Genomic DNA, 18,398 nt, shown 5'->3' on the forward strand with positions numbered 1-18,398 from the left:
CCGCTCTTTCATTTGAGCCCAAAAAAACATTCATATCTTATCTGACATCGCTGCTACAAACTCGGGCCTACAACTCGGGCCTTTTATTGAAGGCCCGAGTTGTAGGCCCGAGTTTGTAGCAGAGATGTCAGACAAGATATGAATGTTTTTTTGGGCTCAAACGAAAGAGCGGGTCGAAAAATGGTGTGCTAGGACCTCTAAAGATGGTTTGGAACCAGGGGAGACTCCTAGACGCCAATGTTCTATACATACTCCTAGACCCCATTGTCCTCCTAGACAATGTCACAACTCTGCTTTTCAATTGAAAACAGACATCATCTTCAGAGACATATGTCATGTTTAGAGGCCCTAGCACGCCATTTCTCGAGCCGCTCTTTCATTTGAGCCCAAAAAATATTCACATCTCTGCTTTTTAATTGAATGAGAATCTACCGTGAATTCAGGATCAATTTTATCGTAGCGCGTGCGAATAGATACTGCCTAAAATGTTTTCATTTCCCATTTTTCTCATCCGTAATTTTTTCGATTAATTTCTGAATACAAGAGAACAATTAAAGTGGAGTGCAGTGAAGTATCTATTAGAAGTATTGATTCACAACTAAACCGGATGAAAGTGCAGACGTGAGTAGATGAAAACCGGGGAGGGGTGATTTCTGGAAGTGCACGTGCGGGCGGAACAGCGAGGAGAGGGAATATCAGATATTACACTCACTCGTCAGTGGTTCTCGCCGGATATTAAGCAGATTGAAAAATCTAATAATTCAGATCGGCGAGTGTGGAGTTGGTGGATTGAGAGACCAATTGTTCACTGTAGTGAGAATCAATTTAGTATTTCTACCTTTCCGTGAACAAAATTCCGTTCAATTCGGTGATTTTCAACTATTCCATATTCGTTATTTATTAAATTAAATTTTCAATCGCTGGGTTGATTAAAAATTCTTTGCATTCTCTAGTCCCGATATCGTGTGAACGATGAATTTTCGTTAGGTTGGATGATTTCAATGGATTTTCATCATCGTGTAAAACAATTCAATATTGCATAAATTATTTTGGAATATGTCAAATTTTTTTTTCGTAGACTATTACATTTTAAAAATTAGTTGAATTTTCGGAAACCTTGTATAATCAGATTTTTCATGATTTCAGAAAAATAATTGTCAGGGTAGAAACTAAATTGTTTATAAATCATTGAAGACGATCATAATCTTCAGAACTAGTGATTTTCCAATTATTTTCTGGGTTTTTCTCGAAAAATGATTGGAAAAATTACTCGCAAAACCCAAATTGGAAAGTGTCCTTTGATCCCCCCCGCCCGAGATTATTTCAAAAATAACCTGCTCCACCCATTGATCCCAAAATATACATTTCTAAAATTAAGTCTCCCAACTCTTTACAAAATGCATACGCTCAACCCCCAACTTCCCCGACAATACAACAAAGGGGAAGTTGGGAACGAGTTTCACGATCGTGAGAGAATCTGCCACGCGAATGTATGAGCCCGGCAATTTGTATGGAGAGAGAACAGTTGCTTTTGTCGAAACACACAAAGGTCATAAAAGATTACGACTCGAAGCTCAATAATGAGGCGTAAAGTATACATCGATAGTAGCCCCCGCAGCCTCAATACGATAAAAGAAGGGTAACAATGGTACATTGGAGACCCTCGATTGGATGTACTAGCCCCATAATTTCTCGATACGTCAAAATAATCTTATCATCCCTCACTCTTTCTCGCAGCTTGCGACAATAATTCACTCATTGGACATTCAATTTATTGTAATTATGTCAGCCCTATCAGTATGTTGGAGACTGCCTCAACAACTTAATCTCGTTCTCAATTAAACCAAGAGGTCGCGAGTTATGCTTCGCCAGTTGGTCAGGGGTTTAATTGGAGTCTTCGGGGGGGGGGCTAAACTTTCAAGTCGGAAAACGTGCGGGTTACGACTTTCTGTGCAGCAGACAGGATGCTATCCTCGACACAGGATGTACTTAGGGTGAAATTGTCCCGGCTGGCCTTGAAATACGTTCCACCTCGTCGCCGGATATACTCCTGAGGGAGACTTCCGTAAGAGGTTTTGAAAATTTTATGACGTTTTTTTTGTCTTACTGGGGTGCGAGGGATGAGTAGCAACATCTGGGATTTTTTTCCTGGTTTGTCATGAATATTCAAATGGAAGCTTGAGGTGCAGTGGAGTTGGCTCTCAGTCATGATAAGGCTGCGTCCTTTGAATGATTCGTTGGGTGATTTGTGACCCTTTGAAGTGACTCTCGTAAAGATCAATGATAGGACGGAACTTTCACTCAGGAGAAAACGTTTTAGTTTTCAGGTATTTTAGTTTTAAGGTATTTATGGCGTAGTCGGGGGAGGTCGAAGAAAAGTAAAAAAATTGATTTTTTAAAATGAATTCTTTGATTGTGTCACAACCCGTGTGGAAAATCCCAGATAGCCAAGGAGAATGGGTGAAATACAGGAATTTTTATAAAAAATGCATTTTAACACGGGCTCTTATGAGAAATCCGGAAAAAAAAATATTAAAAATATTTTAAAAACGGCCCCCCTTCAATCGTCAATATTTTCCGATTCAATAATCCGATTGGGATGAGTTAGAGCTCGTTTTGAAGAATGAAAAATTATCTTCAAAATGAAGTTGAAACTGGGAATTTTCACAATGTCATTCACAAGTTATTGACAATTGAAGGGGGGCCGTTTTGCCCCACCCTCCCCTAGAAAAAAAGTCGTCATTTTATCGAAATTTCGCACTTGGGTGGAGCTTTCGGGGAGGGCCATTTTGAAATGAAAAGCAACTAAGCCGAATAACTTTTGGTCAGAGTCAGAGTTAACTGCAAAGTGGAAAGTTTTGCGCTTTGATCATCATTCCGGTGGAACCTAATTTTACCCCAAGGATAGAAAAACATGGAGACGTTTACGAGGTATCGCCCACGCGATTCATCGATTGGTGAGGATAAACATGGCAAGGTGAAGAATAACATTGGGTTCCGGTTTATGAGGCTTTGGAGAGTAAATCAACCGGAGAAAATTCGACGCGGGTCGTGCTCTTATCAAACTTCTGCGGTCGGCACGCAATCAATACGGAAGTAGACGTCCGGTAGGAGTTTGCTAGGAGTTCCTGATTGTTTTTCCTAAAAGGTAATGGTCGAGGGGATTTTGAGAATTTTTCCGAGTCAACATGTTGAATTAGCACTGACCACTGATTGCTTACATGGGACGGAACTTCTATTAATATTTACACATCAATTCCGGTAGGGCCTGTTCGTCTGATTACTAGTGGTCTTATTTATATTCGTTTAATGATACCCTTCAGCTACATTTTATTCGTCTAATGTGATGTTCTTCAATTTTTTATTCGCATTTATTTTATTATGTCACGGGCATTCACTGGTGAAATATTCAAAAATCGCGGAGAACTTTATCTATCGTTCACTACGTCAGTTTTAAAGTTAAAAAAACAGAAAAAATTAGGTTCTGATTTTTTGCTATTAATTAGTGAGAGGCTTCGGAGAAGTGGAATATTCAAGTGTCCTCACGACTCAATTTTCAATCGATTGACTTAAATTTAAAAAAACAAAAAATTCGCTTTACATAATTTAGGCAGAACATATGCATAAATATAGCTAAATGAGGATTTTTAAAAATCTCAATTTCTTGGGTTTTTCCAATTATTTCCTCAAAATTGCTACAGATGGAAAATCTGGAAATTTTTCTATGTCCATTGAGAAACATTACTTCTGAGGCAATGTATCTCCCCCCAACCCAAACGCAGAAATAAATCTCAACTCAGTATCAACAAATAAAAGGGGTCAAAAAATTCCCAAGATACTTTGATATCATAGTCTCCCCACACCCTTTACAGTCGGCTACGTAGCCAGGCAAATTTTCCGCGAGTCTTCCTCCGGAATTTCGAAGGATCCCTCGTAATAAGAATTTCCATATCACTGGTTACATTCTCAAACCCACGTCAATGGAACAGAAATCAACAAATGACAATTACCCCTATCCACCATTTCCTTATTCCCCCAGCAATCAACGACTCTCGAATAAAAATATGACTGGGAAAATGAAAACACGAGTGAGATGTTCAAAACTCATTTTTCCCTGGGAACAGAACAGATGTCTAGTCTTCTTTTGATCCCAGACTATTACACGTCGGAACTTTCAAGTATTATGCAGTAGGGGACAGACATCAAGAGAGAATTGAATGGATTTTCTCTTTCCTGAAAACAGAGCGAACGCGGAAAAATGGTCGAACGATGAATGCAGAAAGCAGTGTTACAACCACAAGTGATGACGTACTATTTATTTTCTAAAAAAAGGGCGCAACGAAAAACGGTGTAAAGTCGTGAAATTGACGAGTGTCTCAAGTGGTGTCTGGCGCTTTCAAGAGAGCCCCGCGGGGCACTGCATGTGTCAGTGTTTCACTTGCTCATAAAAATGCTGTCGAGTGTCAAACATTGATGTTAACATATAAAAATGAAGGATTGGAGTCTTAGGAAAATCGTAAAAAATGCATTTGGAGATTTATGAGGATGGAATCGTTCAAGTGCCCTGGTGTGCCCTACTTTATCGGTAATAACCATTGTAGAGGACTTTGCTGAGTCAATAGGGGCTCGTTGAATGGTGGCACGACCTGGTGGAGCGGATCCACGTTAATAAATCGATAAGACAGATTTCTGTTGTGAGGGGTGACTACGATCAGTTGAACTTTCTTTTGCTAATCTCATTCCGATGGGCAATTTGCGGAGATTGACTTTCTACTAATTTATGGGCTATTTCTAATTTTTTTTAAAGCAATTTTTAATGGGAGTCGTGAAATTTTGCAATAAAATGCACAACTTCTGCCTCTTGTTGGTATGCAACGAAATTATTGAAAAATTTTCGACAGGTTTGGAAGCACTCCGAGCGTTGAGGCCGAGAACTTAATGGAATTTCGAATTTTTAAACAGGATGAAATAGTTATTTTCATCACAAGGTCCACAAAGTATTTTCTGACGAATATAATCACGACTATAATCACATTCGTCAGAAAATACTTTTGGACGTGATGAATGCAATTTTTCGTCAGAAGGCCCGTAAACCGCGATCAAACCGAGGGAAGCGAGGGTGGAATCGCGATTTACCGGGTCTTCTCACGAAAATGAGAATTTCCAAACTCGCAAATCAGGTACGCGGAATTACAACTTATTGAAAATTCAAAAATATGAGGTAAATCCCACGCTCGTCTAGCTAAGGTGAACACATCATTAGTCGAGTTTTTTAAATATATTTTTTCAAACAACAGCTCATTTTCAAAGCACTGCCTGACCCTCCGCAGGGCCTTGAATATTCCCTAATTAGACTGTTCACCCCCCAGGGAATTTAAACCGAAAATTTTCACCGCTCCAGCTCTTCCCGAAACATCATTCTCCGTAATGGGATTGCATTACGCTGACTATACAGTATATCGTAGATACACCATTCTCAGCGTCTATTATAGTTCAACCATCAATGTCCACGTAATTAAGGATGCAAATCAATTCTCGAATTAGCAGACCCGTTGGTTGACCGTTGGTCGACGGGAAGCAGATAAGGCAAAGCGGAAATCCAGTGTTTACGGATGTGATTCCAGTTCTCAACAGCCGGAAGATCGAAGAAATGGTAATCCAACCAGTTGAATGGTTCAACTGTGATCAAGTGTAGAAATTTTCTCCTCGAATACTTGAGAATTCAGTCGAGCCAATGAACCCTCTGTAACTTTCGATTCTAATCTTCCTTGTGTCTGAGGGAGAAGGACGCAGGAGAGTTAGAGTTGCGAGAGTGGAAATACCTTCGGCACCCGAGGGAGTGATTAAAATGAGAGCTAACAAGAATGTCCCCAGGATGATTGACGTATTTGTTACTGCGACACAAGACAGTGAATCTTCTCTCTTTTCACAATTAAACTTTCTCGGTTCTACTTACGTCATTATAGGAAATATTCATTGTAATTACGGGCTAATGAGTCCGGCTGTGTATCAGAATTTCTAGCTTTTCATTACTGACATTTGTCATTCATAAACCTGATTTCGTGGGTTTATTTGTGAGTGGAAATTGAGTGCTTTCTTTGGATCGAAAAATTCATTTCGTTGATTGGAATAAGGACTAGGTTTCGCTGGTAATTGTCTTTCTGCGAAAGAAGAAACGTTGTTTAAAGTACAATGAAGTTTCTTACTCAACGGGAAATTGAGATATTCCGAGGAAAATAAATCGACTCGAGTCAAGTGGGAAAATCCACTTGAATCTTTATTTTCAATTTCAAGTGTCGAGTCCTTAAATTTTATGAAGCTACAATTAAAGCCTAGAAATGAATTCCGCTCCACGAATACTTGACACGTCTGGTAATTTATCTGCAAAACTTTTTCCCCGTCCATAACTTTCATTAATCCATTCCACGTTCTACCGTATAACGTCAGAATGAAATTTAAAATTCAATTAAATTTCCATTATCCATGATTAATTCCCAACAAAACGTACTCGAAGCCTCTTATTTCAGGTACCACCGTATCTTCCATCAAATTTCCCCGAAACGTTTATGTGAAATTCAAAGTGACATTTTCCACCACTGTATAATGGCTCCTCGCAGTCTTCGAAAACCAATATCTAAAGTGACTCAGCGAGACAATAGCGAGATGCCTCGGTACCTCGTAACACCCACATAATCCCTTTCCACAAGAAAACTTTGCTCATTGACCGGTTTCTGCATTATACTCCTATCTCCGAGGGTTCATTCCGCACAATTCCCAATTACCCTTGTTCCAAGAAAAAATTGACAATCGAATGTAACTCCGCAAGAACAATTCCCGAAGAAACAATGAAATTAACCAGGCTTACGAGCTCATAAACCAGGAGACACTGGTTCACACCCAAAGAAAAATTACTTTTCATGAGTAGAAAAAATACTTGTACCCAGTACCAAGGGAAAAGTACCCTGTGAAAAGTACTAAAAGTACTGACAGTAAGTATTGATATTACTTCCTCCCGGCACCATTTCTACTCAATCGGCAGATGTGGTGCTTCACCCAAGGACACAAAATGTACTTGGGACAAGTATTTTTAGAGTTTTTGAAAAGTGAACTTCCCCCAAGTACCGGTGTGTACTGGTGAGAATTAATTTTCTTTTGGGTCCAATACACCGAGAGAAATTTCAATGGTAATTTCAACTACAAGTGAATTGCCAAAAAATAATAGTTACGGTAACAATAAACACTGTCTGTAAATAATATTTCCCATTTAACGCAGCCACTTTATGACCACGAATATATAATCATTCACATATTTATTCATTTTTTTTTCTTTTCTCTCTTTTATCTATTCATATTTCATTATGTTGTAATTTATTTTTTCTTTCTTTTGTGAATTGTCGCTAATGACCTCGTTGTCGATGCGACAAAAAATAAATGAAAAAAAAAATAAATAAATAAATAAACACTGTCGATAACGCTATTTGACACAGTAAATCGAACGATGAATCCTAGTTTAATCTACAAAGTTCACTGTTACTGTGAATATAATTTCTTTGGCAATTCCCTTGTAGTTAAAATTGCCAGTGAAATTTTTCTCCGTGTTTTTTCCTCATTCGAATTTCATTTTGTTCTCACCGATCGTTTACCAACCTGAGAGATGATACACCGGGCCAAGTTTTACGGCTAATATAATTTCCCGATAATTACTCAGACCCTCGGAGGTGCGTTATAACGCTGTAATAAAAGCACGAAGATGGTGGTATCTTCACTGAATCGTAACGCTCTTCCGTTGCTTCCAGTATTCCGGTATTTCTGGGTTACAATCACATTTGCCTAGTGGTGTTTAGATGGTAGACGGTCATCAAGTCCACGTACATGTGGAGTCCAAAGTGAGGCTAGTGTCGACAGAAGTAGGTTTGCGGGTTTACGCTTTGACGCGGGCCGTTATCCTTATCGTAACCCAGGCCAAACTGCTACTGGGCCCTGATATCATTACCAACACAACTGCACATTTGAATTGTTGACTGTGGTTTTCAAATTGCCACTCAGTGCAGCTCCTCAAAATGGCAAACCCTAATCTACATTAATTCAGGGGATAATCGAGAGTTTTATTTTGGATTTGGGACTGGAAAACTATCGAATTGATTCGACTACAGTTGAATTCGGAAAAAACATTCTTGTCATCGACAAATTATCCTCGTCTTCAGGAAAATTATAAAAGCTTCTGATGATTTGGGGGAGGGGAGGAATAACTTTAGCTCGACTACTTGAATCCCCGGACACGATCGCATCGGCCTTCTTCTTGTTCCTCTGTTGAGTGTAAGATCTACCGAAGTATACGATATGACTGCAGATTTCCAATTGCACCTGGGGAAATGCAGGACTCGAGGCGGAGAATTGGCACTCGATGGGCAAATGGCGAATCGGACATTGGCATGCAAACGAGAGAAAATCCGCGGGTTTATTTATTTTTTTCACTTGAATACTGGTGACCCAACTTCTTTCGTGGGTTAGAACTGATTTCCGAGTTAAAATGTAAGGCGTATGCAGTTGGGGTATTCAGTGTGCTCTATAAAATTATGGGATTTCTTTTGGAGAAAGACTATTACTGGAGAGAAACCGAGGGGTTAGCGCGCGTGGGGGCAATGGTCTCAATAAGAATAAATGCATTTTCCAAATTGAGGAAAGGAAGACTTGTTCAACTGGTTATAATGTGATAATAATATATTTAATTGGTATGCTGGGATGCATCTTCATTCAGTGGGAATGAACTTATTTCCAATTAAACTCCGGCACATCTAGAGGATAATTTCGTTATTCAAGTAAATCTCGACTTGAATCAAGTCGAATAAAAATGAGTGAAAATTTCCCAGATTTTTTGCTGATTCGATTGAAAACCAGAAACTTCTGATGCATGCCTCTGTACATTTAATGTTGGCCACTAGTCAACAATAATGAAAATTAATGAGTGATCAAAAATTGCACAATATCATTCACAACATCGAGACAAAGGAAAAATAGAAGTAGACATTCGCCAATGTTCCGAGAACATCGCGTAGGTAGTTATTGCATGGGTGACAAATCCTAGAAAATCCATTAGTGTCATCACAACCCCACAAATTCAATTCCTCCTCATCCTCATTTTTCCCACGAAAATAGTATAATTACGGGGTGGGCGAGCAATTATGCTCAACGTGCTGACTCAATGAAGCACCAAGTCCATTAACCCAAAATCGATTGAGAATTCAATCGAGTACACAGAACGGCTGCAGACACAGGTGCAACCGAGATTACTAACAACCACTAGGTGATCTAATGGAATTCCGTGAATAATGGAAGAAAATTTATACGTGTAAAACAAGATATAAAGAGTGGAAAGTGGTCGGGCGAGCGATTTGCCGGCGACTCGGGAATTTATCTACCGCAATTGTATAATTCAGAATGATCAGCCGTTTCTCTCGGATTGTCTCCGCAACGGCGACTGTCAGTACCTGGTCAATTCCAACGGATATCGAAGAATTTCGAATGGAAAATTATACACTTCCAGTTGTGTTTTGATATTGAAAACAACCAATAACCAAACGTAATTGCCAACATCCTTACACAACACCCAACATGTCCAATCCCAAGGTCTTGTGACCGAAGCCGAAGCCGAAGGATTTTCACTCTCAACGAGAAACCGGTCGTCGGTGCTTTCTTCTTCATTGCCTCCAGGTATATGTAAACTTCACTTTGGATGCTGTCTGCTTCTTCCAGCAATTTTTAAAAAATACTCAACGCCAAAGCAGACATGGGGGAGACAACGGTGAAGCGCAGAGGTGCGCATAACTGCACCCAGAAAAATTATTTATTTGAATCGAGTGAATAAGTTTATTCAAACAGTATCAAATAATTTTTTTTTCAAATTAAATGAAAAATGTCGTTCGAAATTTTGTTTATGTTAAATAAATGGTTTTTGTACTATTGATAAATCGTTTTTTGATCCAAATAATTTCCTTATTTATACCAAATAAATAATTTTCTTATATTAAAAATTAGATCAGAATGATTCAGATTTCACGATTCCTGGAGTAGGTTCATACGACCTTTTTTCACGCAGCCCACGAATATTGTTGAAACACACTTTCGAAATTGGTTCGCAAAATACATGAAAATGTGATTTTCTTAAAATAAGAAAACTATTTATTTGAAATGAATAAATTGTTTGTTTAATCTAATGAAGTCCTTTTTCCTGAAACAAGTGGAAAATTTCAAATAAAAAAATCATTACACTGAGAGAAAAACGACAAAGTTCTCAAACAAGTCTTATTTGTGCCAAGAAACTAGTTTTTTTTAATCATCAAAAAAGGATTTTTTTGTGTTAAACGTGCAGAGAGTGCGCCGGAATGAAAAATTTTTGTTGCAAAAATAGATTTAATAGTTCAAAAAAAATTGCATTCTCTGTAGCCGCAAAAAATGTCATTTATAGCACTACAAATATTTCGTTGCTGTCGAAAGCAGAACAATTATTCGAACCAAACAAATTCTTTTTTGGCAATTTTCTGGATGTACCCCCTCCTATCGCGGATATGAATTTTTTTCACCTTTAATTTTGACTTTATAACACGCACGCTATTACGCCACTGCTTGTAATGCTGCGTCGAAACATTCCGGTGGTCACGGAAGTCTCTTTGACCACAGGTGCCGACGCATAACGAGTTTCCGTGGGCAATATACACAAAATTGTACATTACGGGGAACAATGTGGCGAGCTGGGTATTCCAGACGAACGCTTCTATCAAACTGTTTCTCGTTCTGCTGCATATTTCCGGATTGATCGTGATAATCATGATGAATATAATAGTCAGATGATGCTCGTCATTTAAAAAATCAGGAGAGCCATCAACGAATTCAGGGGAAATTTATTGATTCTTTGAAGGAGACCACTAATGAAATGAAAACCACTTTATTGTGGAATTTTCAATGATCAAAAGTGAGGACCCAATCGAGTTAACTATGGCGCACCGTTGATAATTGCCCTCCCCCCCCCCCTCGCACGATCGATGATGCTCTAATTACAGACGAGTGGCGAGATCAAACGTACGAGTTGTGCCCTGGAACACAAACGCATTTACGATCTCTCGGTACGGGCCGTATAATTACAATGGGTGAGTGGTGCTTCAAGATTGAAATCGATTCTGTTATATTACCCTGGGATGCATGAGTGTCTGTCGTCTCTGGATGCTGGAGAATCAGCAATTATCATGAAATATGGTATTGAAGAATTTAACGCTGATATTGGAGGTGGAGAGGGTGAGAGTAATATTGCAATGAGAGTTTATAGGCCAAGTCAGCACGGGTGAAATTAATATTTTCTGTAAAGCTCGTTTGTGTGGCGGAGAGGAGAATACACGGTGACTATTTCAAACAGTCGAGAATTATTAGCGATGGATGGCAAATTGATGAGAATTGCGAATTATTGATGAGCTTTCTGGAACGTATCTTCGAGGGACTTGGTAATTTCACGACTAACATCTTGCAGAGGAATGTGTAAAAAAATGAAATAAAATTCATGAATAACTTGCTTCGATTGTCAAAGGTGTGGAGAAGTCTCAGTCTAGACAACCCTGTTAGTGACTCATTGATTCAGCTCAGAGATATTTACCCCGTGAAATAAACCCATCTCGATATGATTCGTCAGCGGAAGATATCTCAATTTAAATATTCAAACATCTCCTCCGACGCGGATGATAATCTGGCATACCCTATCCATCCATTATTTAATCTGCCATCTACGCATGTTCATTCCACTCGGCACACTTCCGAAGATACCTGTTTGTTTGGTATGTACATTGGTACAGTTGACATTTCATTTCGTAATCAACCGCATAATGCCACACCGTATTTACCCTGGGGGTTATACCGAAGGATCAACCATGTCGCACTAGAGGTTTCTTCATCGTCAATTATCGGAGAAGGGAAACTCGCGTCCTCTTCACCCATGAAACAGTATATGGTGACGATGGTGTATGCACTATCGGTTCCTCGCGTGCCAAACTACCGTCTACATGAGGTAACATCTGATATTCCCCACACGTGCTCACAACTCCGCATAATCGTTACAAAAAATTACTCTAATCAGGTGGAAGGGGTAGAATACTTATCATTACTACACTCAGATGTCGACATTAACAGTTACTCTCCAGCTCTTGTTCTGGAATATTTTATTGGCCATTGAAACACTTTCATTTCTAGCCACTTTCCTACCAAGGATTCTGTTAACTTTTACCACTCCAACAAAAGTACTCGTAAACTAGCCGAAATACCTCATATTTTGAAAGAACAGGTGACCAGAAATTATTGTATTGCCCAATGAAATACAACATTGTAAATTTCCTCACATATCCCAGGTGCAACTCGTGATTGGGAGTGGCTTAATCATGCAAATAGAATGTTAAAGCCTCCGTAATGCCGCTTAATTCAATGAACAATAGCCGAAAAAAAAGGCGAGTGATATATCTGACATTCATTCAGCAACGAATAAATTCATACATATATTCAGTTCATTCGACTGTTAAAAAGATACTCACCCTGTATCCGTTGAGCTTGTTGTTTCTACCGAGTACAGCCAAGTTGGCGTCGTTGGAATTCTCAACCCCCTCTCTATTTTCCATTCCGTCTACTTCGTCTTTGACTCGAACAATTTTTGGCGAATCTCCAGTTTGATACTGATCCTTTCGACAGTAGCTCCTTGGACACTCTCTAGCTGTTCTTTTATTTCCGGCATTTGATATACCATTGGTGTTCCTTTCAATTCGTGAATTTTTTACCACCACTTTTGATCCATCGTGACCACTTTTGCGATGATTCTCGGTTTTACGTGTTCGATAGCTAGAACTCTGGAGCATTTTCTCCTGGAGATCGTGGGCGATCTTCTTGATACGGGGTGATGCAAGTACTCGACCATTTGATAAAGAGGTGGCACGTAATGGCACTTTGGCTGATGCATGATTAGTTATGTTTCGTTTATTCATCTTCAGGAGATCCTGTTTTATGACGTCTAGTCCTTTGAGGTGGCTTCTATCGGGATCATTAGTTTCACTCGAGGCACTTTTTTGAATCACGTTAACACGCACAGCACCAGGACGCCGTGAATTTCTACGGTGTAGGATCATGGGTGGTGGATCAATATCATCGGGATCATCATTCTCAGTTGTCTCCTCATGCTCTGGTACCACGTACAGTCTTATCTTGTGCATCTTTTGGCCGGAGAGGTGTGGATACGCGGATTTATCGATGTGCAGGGGAGGTGAAATGAGTTGGGAGGCACCATGTACACTCACTTCTGTTAATGATCTTAGCTAATCAGGTGATTATCTGGGGAACGACGGGTTTTAATGAAGTACGTCAGAGGAACTTTTTTTTAGGGTATTTCATCGGCTGCAGAAAAGTCCTATGATGATTTCTTGTGAGATCAATCGTTCTTGAGATAAATCGGAAATAACGAGCATTCGTATCAGATATGGGATTTTTGTTGTCTTGGTGATTACCTCCGGAACGAGTGGTCCAAGGGGAAAACACCAAAAGACTTTTTTGTAGTTGAGGAAGTTCTCTGTAAAAGATGTCTTTTCGTATTTTCTCGCAAAGTGATGCGTTGCCGAGATAATTCAATGATTAACCAGACGAATCGGGCTTGATTCATCTGGATCACGTAAATCATGCACTCAACCAAGTGCTGATACTCAATTATCGATGGAAAAAGGCTCGTCGGATCAGAACTCACCGTGTACTGAGTCTACACTGTACAATCAGTTCACTTCATAACAAATTGGTTGCATCATTGAGACAAGCTCGGTGTATGCAATTAATTCTGAATTAAATGCATTCCTCGCCGAGATATGTGAAACAATCTGCTGAGGCTATTGGTGTTACACGTGAATGACCTTCAGGGTTTAATACATTGGGAGGAATATTAATATGTACGTTAGACCGATGATGGTAACTTGTGAATGGCAGTAGGCTGGAGTGAAAAATAACGTGAGATTTCGCTCCGGGAGAGATCAATTGAACGAAACGGGGGGGATGGAAAGAGTACACGGAGGGAAAAGTTGGATAAAAATTATGTATAACATCACGAAAATTTTACTGCACGGAAGGTAATTGGGTAGCGAAATGCTAATTTAATAAAAAATATTTTTTTCGGGAAAGTCTTAACTTGAAAACTTTAAGTCTCAACTTGAGACTTTCAGAAGGCTTAAATTGAGACTAAAGATCTCCTCAGGGGAACATCATTTTTCGGCAAAACTAATTTTGTTTCTCAGTGTACAATACCGCGTTTGTTAGAAAATCATTCTCCGTTAAAGAAAAATTCCTACACGTACGTGAATGATGACGCAATATTGAGCAATTATTCACGTTCACTGGGAAAAATGAGATGGAGGGTAAATTTTACAGCTTAAATTACCCTCACGTTTAGTCAATTTTTCCGAGCCAGCGGAGGAAAATTCACTATTCATCTTGCACTTTTCTCTCCGATGTAAAGTAAAAAAGACCCAAAAATAAATTCCACTCGACGATTACTTGACGTGTTTAGTAATTTTTCTCCTATTTTTTTCTGCGTGTAGGTGGAGGACAATATTCATGCATGAATAACTAGCGGCATGAAAATACAAACAAACGACTTTTTGAGATTACAGAGATGCGTATGTTATGGCACAATAAACACCGTGCGACTCTACTCTCCGTCGCTCTAGTAAATGAAAATAAAAAAAAAGTACAGACAATGATCGTGGGTGCGTAGAATTGTGCAACTTTTTTTTTCCATTTCTCTCGGCTTTTTGTGGTGTTTTTTTTTTTCACTCTTTGCGCTGAGCTCTCGCAACGTATCGTACTCCACATGAGTGCGTAATGGATCCACTTTTTCTCATATCACGAGCATGAAATGCTAGGATAACTTTTATGTATTTTCTCTGGTTTTTTTTTCAACAGTGTTTTTAACTCTCCTTCTCAGTAATACTTTATCAGAGTTAGGGGAAAAATGTGTCTGTGAGAATTAATCGGGGAGAGCTTATCTCGAGAGTTGACTGTCACAGCGGATTGTCCGAGAAATGGGAAGGGTTGTTTTTGGGAAATTTTCTTAAGTGTAAAGAGGACTTTTGGTGAGTTCGCCTAAAATCGTGCGCTATAGAGATAATCTAGATGAAAATTTGGGTGAGATGTCTGAGTTTTGTTTTATCGGCCTCCATAGATGTGTTTTTTTTACTGAACTAATCGTAAAATATCCTCCACAAGCGAACTTTTTCACTGAATTCATTTCCCTCCACACTTTTGCCATTTTTGTCCAAATTTCCAGAAATAAATGAGCGCTTTAACGGCAAAACTCACTGTAGCAAAAAAATAATTCTCACCGAAAAATCTTCAATGAGTCCTCTCAGCGCCAATAACCTCTCCAATTCCTCTCCTTCAATTCCCAACATTATTTTCAACTCTCCTCCTCAGTAATACTTTATCGGAGTTTAAGAAAGAAATTTTACGTCCGTGAGAATTATTCGTGAAAAGCTCATCTCAACAGCTGCATTTAAGATTCTTGACCCCCGGCGTGACTCCTAAATGCTCTGAAGTCGCCGGAGAAAAGGCCCTGTTAACCCAGTTCACCGTTGAATACCAATCGCGGATGGCTCAAGACTTTCTTTCACAATTTTAACGGATATGGGTATAGTTGAAAATTGACAATCGACCAGTTAGAAGGAGTAAATGGTGGTGCAAAAGAAATTGAGAAGTAGAAAAAGTTTACTGGTAATTTTTTAATGAATTCCGGTCACGATTTTTTTTTAATGGCTGAGCGCGATAAGGTGATAACGGATGGTAAATTTTTTTTGTACTTTTAATGACTGCCAATGAGCGGAGATAAACGAGATGAACCTGGTCCAGTGGTAATACCGTTACCAAGGTGTTCCAGTTGCCGAGAGCTGTCATTTCCACTGAACCAAGTCAATGAGTTACCGGAATGCATACGGTGATTGATCAGTGGGAAGTATCGTACCGATCAAAATATTTGGAGGGATGACGTCAGGTTTCGAAATACGGCAGTCCCGGGCGATGTGTAAACATAATGCATTTTGTTTTCAAAGGAACGTGTCGCGCACTTGAAATCTGGATAATCGTTCGGAAAACAAATAAACTTCCTGAATCAAGTCGAAGGATTCCACTTGATACACGAGAAAGAGCTTTGGTTTTCGGAAACAAGTTGGTGATCGCCAGGGATTATCCTCAATTTATTAGGCAGTCGGGCTTCGCGATTGTCAAATTCTGAAATTCTGCGATTTTGTCACCAGTTTTCGGAGGCATCATCACCAAATTTAAGTGATAAAAATCACTGTGTGATGATCAGGGCCATTCTAGTCAGTTTTTTTTCTGAGAAAAAGCTTTAATTTTCAGGGATATACCAGCAGGAGTCGGGATCAATCATTATATTATTAAAATTTAGGGAAGTTGCAGCTTAAAATAATTAATGTTTACTCATCTTCCTAGAAATTTGAAAAATGATGAAATAATTGATGACCTATTTTAACGCATAATAAATTTTACCCTACCGTTACGGTAATTTTTACTCTACCGGCGCAGTTATTTTTATTTTTATCAGGATAAAATTTGATCATCATATATTAATTTTTACTAAATTTCGGGATAGAAATGAGGAAACGATGACTCATGATACACTTTTGTAGAACGGTAGGATAATTTTTATGAAAAATTTCTCTCCGTGTATTCCACTTCAATGACTTTGTAAAAATAGAGAGAAGTCATGAAAATTCGGTTGAAAATTTAAAACTGAAGTAATTTTGGTTCCGAAATTAAGGTTCAACTAAAAATTTTGTGATTTTTCTCGAATTTTACCTAAATGTCAAGATTTCATAATCAGTCCTCGCCTAAATCGAGTTCGATATCACTCGTATCGAAATTAATCACAGATTGTCCATGAAATTTTCATTTTTTTTTTATTTTTCTTTTCCCCATTCCGAATTGGAATGGTTTTTCAAAGGAGGCGACGCACAGGAGGTAAGCCTATTGATACCAATTATGATATTTCGAAAGTGAGAAAATGACAGTATGCTGGCGTCGTACTGCATCGCGGAGCACGTGGTAGGCCTTGTTAGGGCTCGCCATGCGTGACAAACATTCCTGGTACAGAAGGTTACCATTGGAACTGCATACTAGATTAATTGTACCGTAAATTTTCATGTTGTCGGTCGATGAAACACGGGAAGGTGGCGGGATTTTTCGTTTATTGAAGAATTACTCAACAATGCCCGATTCGACGGATAAAAGGCAAAGATATTTTTTTCTAGAGCATTGAATTTCTCACAACAAATGTCTTGTGATGATTTTTCGTGGCACCACTCGTTGTCGAGGTAATTTAACGATGAAATTGCCTTTCGTGATATTTGCCTGAAAAAGGCACTTTTCGAAATAGTTTAGGGTGCGCAAAGCAGTTGTCTTCCGCGCGGCGTGCGTAAAGTCCACTTTACCACTTGTGCACAAATATACTATCTTGTACTTCCGTCAAATCTTCGTGAACACACAGTGTTTTTTCTGTACTACAAAATAAAATCTCTGATGCTGGACAATGACCGAAAATTACAGTGCAACATCATAATTTCTAATTTTTCCGTTATTTCCATAAAATAAAATGGAAAATTATGGTGTCGCAAACTAATTTTTCTGACGCTGCACAATAATTTTTCAAAGGATGTAAATGACGCCTCGTTTACGGTGTTGGCACATGAATTCTTCTAGAAATTTTCGCTTCATAAGGAAAATTCTCCCCAAAAATAGTCACCCGAGATTTTCTTCTCAAAATCACTGCTAAATAGAATATGAAGATTACAATTCAATATTCACTGGGACGATTCAATATTCGTATTCCACTAGTAAATCTGAATCCGAGACTAAGTCTAATCCCACATTCATCAAATGTATATAAACTAGACGGGCGTAGCCCTACGTATTTCCGTAATTGGATCGACGAAGCCCTGGAAGCTAATATTATCGGTATTGTATTCATATGAGAGTATTAAAGCTCGATCAGAGGATTTGTGTAATCCATCATCCCCCAATTTCGAGCATTCCAGTCCAAATAAACAGTGCAGGGAAAAAATTGGGACAAACTGATAAACAACGGCGATAAACAGGCTCACTCAGAACCATTGAATTGAATCTCTCCAAGGAACACAATCCGTCATTACCGAAAATTGCAGTGAACAATGACAACAATAACACTGTAAACACTCGTGCGAACTTCCCAGCGAATGAAACAACACTGATAATGACGGTAAGCGATCCTACTCGTGGTACATCGGAGAGAAGGGCTGTTGCTCGAGAAAGAGAGGGACAGCGGTAACACACGTGGGGGGGGGGGGGGG

General features: G+C 39.1%; 1 protein-coding gene across 5 annotated transcripts in view; it reads right to left on the reverse strand.

Moving 5' to 3' along the window:
• Positions 1-18,398, reverse strand: part of LOC107039572 (rhotekin) — a 47,203-nt gene that overhangs the window by 27,382 nt on the left and 1,423 nt on the right. The window contains exons 1-2 of one of the 5 annotated variants that reach the window (XM_015259267.1): positions 18,222-18,286; positions 12,567-13,353 (exon numbers count right to left, since the gene is read on the reverse strand). The exons of 1 other annotated variant lie outside the window; for it this stretch is intronic. In XM_015259267.1, coding sequence (XP_015114753.1) covers positions 12,567-13,235 — 669 coding nt within the window. In that variant the 5' untranslated portion in view covers positions 13,236-13,353; positions 18,222-18,286. Of the gene's footprint in view, positions 1-12,566; positions 13,354-15,383; positions 15,449-17,815; positions 17,878-18,221; positions 18,287-18,398 lie in introns of those variants that run through there. 3 more of the 5 variants (XM_015259270.1, XM_015259268.1, XM_015259269.1) reach the window with 3 other exon arrangements.

Source organism: Diachasma alloeum, unplaced genomic scaffold (assembly GCF_001412515.2).
Source record: "Diachasma alloeum isolate Michigan unplaced genomic scaffold, Dall2.0 Dall_scaffold_00301, whole genome shotgun sequence".
NCBI lineage: Eukaryota > Metazoa > Arthropoda > Insecta > Hymenoptera > Braconidae > Diachasma > Diachasma alloeum.